Source organism: Vigna umbellata, chromosome 3 (assembly GCF_029865625.1).
Source record: "Vigna umbellata cultivar VRB3 chromosome 3, Vumbellata_1.0, whole genome shotgun sequence".
NCBI classification, from domain to species: Eukaryota; Viridiplantae; Streptophyta; class Magnoliopsida; order Fabales; family Fabaceae; genus Vigna; species Vigna umbellata.
In genome coordinates this window covers 5,565,193-5,571,192 of record NC_142167.1, presented here as the reverse complement: position 1 = coordinate 5,571,192, position 6,000 = coordinate 5,565,193, and the positions used below count along the sequence as shown (strand labels likewise).

Here is a 6,000-nt window from a genome sequence, read left to right as displayed (position 1 = left end):
CCATTTCTCAACTTTAAACTTAATTTAATTTTATAAAATTAATTTATAATGAAAATTTTCTTTCACTTATATATTACGTATTTGACTTATTTATAATAGATGTGAAATATACAACAAAAGTAATTTAAATATATATCTATCAAGATGCTTTTAAAACCGTAACAAAATTTTAAATTTTAAAGTAAATAATAATTCAAATACAATAATTGAATCTGCACCTCGGTATATTAAATATCTGGGAACAGTTTTCATCTAAAAAAATTTGTATAAAAATGAGGCATATAGACTGATTTAAAAGATAGGTGTAAATTTGTTATTTAAAATAGGAGCTTAAAAGTCAGAAAAGAAAACTTGAGACTTTACTTAGATTCGACAGCAGTTAGCATGTTAACAACTCTATATAAAACCTCGTTTGCTGCTAATTTTCTCCTCAAAGATTCCACAACAGCAACAGCTGCTAAGACCAACAACACAGTTTGATCAGAAAAATGGCCTACCCTTCTTCTCAAAATTCTCAACCTGCTCTACCTCTGCATCTGTGTTTCTTCTTGCTTACCTTGTTCGTGTTCCTCGGTTTCTCATGGTACTCAAGCTACGAGCCAATAATGGAGAGCTTCATGGACCAATTGAAGTTGGTGTTGATGGTTTCTCCACTGCTGCTTCTGATAGTCGTGCACTTCCTTTCAAACTATGGTGGTGGTGGAGGGGTCTTCTCTTCACTGCTTCCTTTGCCAGAGAGAGACTCACTGCACAGAGCAGGTGGAACTCCTTGGGGTGTTGGCTTCCTTCTTGTTCTTCTTCTCTTCATGGTTTCTTACCAGTCTTCTTTCCAAGAACGCTGGTTTCCTCTCCTCTCCAGGTGAAAACAGTGCATCATCACATATGGATCTTTCTCTGTAATTACTGTAATTTAGTTTCTTCTCAGTGTTTTTGATGAAACGAGAGATTTCACCTTTTTGTGTATTCGTTTTCTGTTTCTGTTTAAAAGGGTCGGTTGTTCTTGCAGTGAAGCTGTATCAGTTTCAGTTTTTAGAAATAGATACTTTCTGTATAATTAATCACTGATTTGAGTACCCTCTTAAATATTATGTTATTTATTTACATTATATACCAAGGAATTATTATAATAGTTTGTGGCCAAAGAATTCATGGTGGTGTTTGAATGATCAAGTTTCATGGAGAATGAAGGAAAAAAGAAAGAGAAAGAATGGGAAAGTGGTTTTATATGTTAAAAAGAAAGTAAAAAAGATGTGTCAGCTCCCACATGCTTAGGTAAACAGATTGCAAAACTATTTCTATTTCCTGATTAAACCGTGGTGATTAGTTGATACCTGCATTATTTATTATTATTTATGAGTAATAGTAGGTGGATATTTTAATACTTTTTTATAAATATATTAGCTATATTCACAAATATAATATGTGGGATAACGATAGATACTTCTGGATAGATACTGTTCATGTTTGATCTAATCCGATCCGTTACTATTTTTACTTAAATATATCATGAAATAATGAATCATTTAATTAAGATTACTGTGTTATGTATCATAAACTAGATTACATTCGATAAGTAATATTTTCCCACACTTTATAATGACTTTTTTATTATAGATGTGTTCATTTTTATTTATCATTTTTCAAACGGAATTAAGATAATATTATTAATTTTCTAATTGTATCTTTAAATTGATTAATATGAAATGGAAAAAACTGGATGGAATTGCAAATGACTTTTACAACAAAATTTAAACTCTTACAATTGCATAGAACAAATATTTAAATATCAAATTTTGACTATTATTACATTATATTTCTTCTAAAAAAATTTACTCTTCACCTAATTTATATCTCTATTTAAAATGTGTGTGATTCAGAATACCTATTACACATCTTCAAGGAGTAAGTCAATGTCATCAATAATCATATTCTTCCCCTCCTTAAATAAGCAACAGAGGAACAAAATACATTTCTTATTAACTTTTATAACCATGCCACATCCATAATTTTCACTCCATCAATTTCTTCAATCAATAGATAAAATTATAATGAAATTCTAAGAAAATAAAATCAAAGATACACATCAATTCAAAACTAAATAAAATGAAAGTGAAGATGAAAATGAACACCAAATATAATCAAAACAAAAATGAAAAAAAAAAAGACTACCTGATTGTATGCAGTTGATGAATACCATATAAAAATAAATCAAAGATTAGATATTAAATATATCACATTCATATACGAGCTTATGAAAATGGTTGTACAGCTTTATGAAAATCGTTGTAGACGATAATGTTGATAGATATTTCAAAAGAAGAAAATTTATCCAGGCACAATACTAACATAATATGAACTCAATTCATATAAAAAATTAACAAAAACATAGTACAAAATAAAGGTAAAAGTAATTAAGACAGCGAGACTTAGAACTAAAACTAAAGTGAGAACTAGTAGAAGTAAGAATAAGAGTTAAAGTGAATGAGTGAAAGAATGGAATTTTAAATTCAAATTCACTTTTATTAAAAAAAATCTTAAACAAGTCATTATACTTTTTTTTAGAATATTTATTTGTAAAATAAATTATATAATTATATAACCAATATAAAAGTAGATGATTTTTTAAGTATTGAAAATATGTTATTTGATCATTTTTCCCATACTAATTCACCTGTATTTGAAGCGGAGTTTTTTCTTTTTTAAAAGTGTGAAAAATATTTTACATGAAAAAAAGTGTATATATTTTCCACCCAATTTTTTTAACACAAAATTATGTATGTAATAAATGATTCTAAAGAAATTCTGAAAGACAAACTTGTCTCTAATATTTTTTAAGGTAGTGTGCAGAATTGTCACACATCACGTGCTAAGAGAAGGAAAATACAACATCAATTTCAGTAAATACTTGTCTTAATATGTATGTACTTACGTCCTTCTAATATTCTAGTCCGATTACAACAGAAAATAACATATAGTTAATTGTTAATTATAATACTTTCAAGTAGGATGCCGTATTAAAATTGTTCTCAACCCCACTCTTGTTGAGGTAATATTTTCCGTTTAATTATTATATTTGTGACCTCGACTACTAAACAATAAAAAAGGTGCATTTAAAATTTTGATACGAGTAAATTTTGAACTCAGCTTATTAAAAACTCAATTTACTCAAGTTGAACCCGTAGAAAGTCGGATTTGTTCGCTAATTCATTTAATTTTTCTAATAAATACTTTTTGTTAGGTTAGTCATTTTATAAAATATTGAAGCATAGGTTCATGTGAAATTATTTTTGTATAAAATAATTAGGCAACATGAAAATTCCACATATCTCTCTTTAGTAACTCAATTTTTATGCAAAAACAAACTTGAATGACTATGAAGTCATTCAAAATTTTGAGAAGATTTTGTGATATCTTTGTGTGAATGAAATCTTTTGTTTGATTGATTATAAATATAATTTAAGATCCTTCTCCTTTATTTATATTTTAATTAGAAAATTTTTGTTACTTTTTTGAATTGAAAAAAAAAGAACTTGTAATTAAGTAAGCCCGTGAATCAACCTATTTAACCTACCAATCCGTGGTGGACCAAGTTGGGTTCAAATTTTTTCGATTCGCTAATAAGTGAGCTAGGTTGGGTTGACTCACTAAGTGATCAACCCGTGGTGGGCCGAGCCAGGTCGAACTAGGTGACCCATTTTGACAGTAATAATTCCTTTAGTAAAATCTATTGGTAAATCAAAATCTTTATTATTAACTAATATTTTCATCGGTAATGAATATTTATAGTAATTTATAATTTTTATTACTGAAATATTTGTCCATCGACAAAATTTTGTTGGTAAAACAGCATCAAACTATTCATTTCTATCTTAGATTATATTTACAATGGTTTATTTATGTTGTTTAATACCGTCATTTCAGGGTTTTATGAGGCGTGTTGTTAGGATCATGTAGAGCATGATATCATGTTGAGACGTCACAGAGGGTATAATAGCTTGGGAGTATATTATTATTGAGGCCCTACAGGTAGCTCGTAGGTCGGTTAAGGAGCATGAGCTTAACCGTAAGAGTAAAGGTGATCATAATGTACATGGACGATCATCATTTTTTCTATTTATGTTAGATTTTGTATACTTTGATTATTTATAATTTATTTTGACAAACTTGTGTACATCTGCAACATATGTGCATGTGAGTTTAACGCATTATATAATGAAAAGACTTAATTGAATAAAATTATATAAAGAGACATAATTGAAATAATTGACTTAATACGATAATCAAATGAAAGAATGAATGTTTATAAGCTACTTACAAAGAAAGAATGGATATAAACTACTTACAATGAAAGAATGGATATATAAACTACTTACAATGAAAGAATGACTATAAACTACTTACAATTGAAAATTTAAAATAATACATGACAAACTTTTTTTCAGGAGTCTTCCATATTTATACAAGTCGTACTAACTCTCATTAACTCAACAAATGATTGCATCCTATGTATATAAAATGAAGACCATGTTCGTGTCTCTAGGTAACAATGGGTTGAGAAAATAATGTCCACCATGGGTAATGGATAACCATCTTGTAAGTGAACCTGCAAAGTTAATATTAGTAAATGAATTATAATTTGTAATGGAACAAAAGAAATGGAACTTTACCGGTACGAAATGACATCCATTAACGTGTCCAATGCACGTCAACCAATGTTGTATGATATTAGTAGGCGGTGAACTGTGTAATGGGAATATGCTATAACTCTAACCATAGGACAAACAAACTAAGATGACGTTGTATCGATTTGCTATGGCATACCCAATGTTTGGGTCATCCACTACATAAGATAAATTCTTTTTCTAATTGTATGCTCAAAGTGTTGATGAAAGATCATCCATGAATGAGTATTTTGGACCTATAATAGGATCCAAGACTAAGAAGATTGAAGAAGTAACAAAAATACTCAACTTATTTGGAAACAAGAATATCAAAAGTTTCTTCTTTTTAGGCTTGTAAATATTTGTATAGAATAAAAAGTTGTAATATGTTAGTTTTTTAGTAGATTTGTAAATAAGTTTAGATTTAAAATTGAGCCAACATGCATGCGCCTAAAGTTGTGTTATCATGGTTGCCCAAGTGACTCTTCCAAGATTAAAGAAAGCAAAACATGATGCATAATTGGAGCAAAAAGTGCCAATTACACATGAGAAGCTTGCCTTGCAAGTTACTTTAGAAGCTTACCTTGCTGCATGTAGATTACACTTAGATAGCGTTTGAATTTAAGTTTCATTTAGACTAAAGTACACATGAGAAGTTATCTATAAATAGTTTTCTCATAAACCTTGTAATCACTATTTTAATCTAATAAGAATTAATGTTTTCTAACAAATCTCTTTCTTTCTCAAAGGTCATAAAGAATAACACTCATTTGAATTTTATACTAAAAAGAACGAGAATGAGACACAAATCTCATATCCAATAAGAATGGACATAAATTTTTACTTTAGAAATAAAAAACCGTATTGTCAAACCCAAATTCGTCATGTTGATCTTTAATATTGTGTTAAAATTCATAAAGTATTTTTTTTCCTAAATTTGTTTAGTAAAATTTTTAATCAACTTGTAACTTTTTTAAGGAATGTCAATTAGGCTATTTTTTTATATTATATTGATCAATAATTATATTAAAAAAATCTTTAACCAATGATATATAAAAAATAATTTCCTCATTTTAAATGAAAAAAATTCTAAACTTTTATCAAAATATAACCCCAAGCAACATCAATAATATCAATAATGGAAAACCACTATCAACTTTTATTATTAAATATAATTTAATATCAAAATATATTTTATATTTAATAGTTATTGAAATATTCTATGTAGACAAGAAAATTAAAATTTAATAAATTAAAATTTGCTTTACTCAAATAAAGTATTTGAAAATAGAATTGGTTGAAAATGAAAGCGATTTAAATTACACTGTTTTAATTTTTT

General features: G+C 27.8%; 1 protein-coding gene across 1 annotated transcript; it reads left to right on the top strand.

Moving 5' to 3' along the window:
- Positions 1 to 317: 317 nt before the first annotated feature.
- LOC148201477 (oxidoreductase/transition metal ion-binding protein) lies at positions 318 to 1,108 on the top strand. Its single transcript, XM_088110344.1, has one exon. It carries the CDS (start codon positions 489 to 491, stop codon positions 861 to 863), a length of 375 nt encoding a protein of 124 aa, XP_087966470.1. The 5' UTR covers positions 318 to 488; the 3' UTR covers positions 864 to 1,108.
- Positions 1,109 to 6,000: the final 4,892 nt, after the last annotated feature.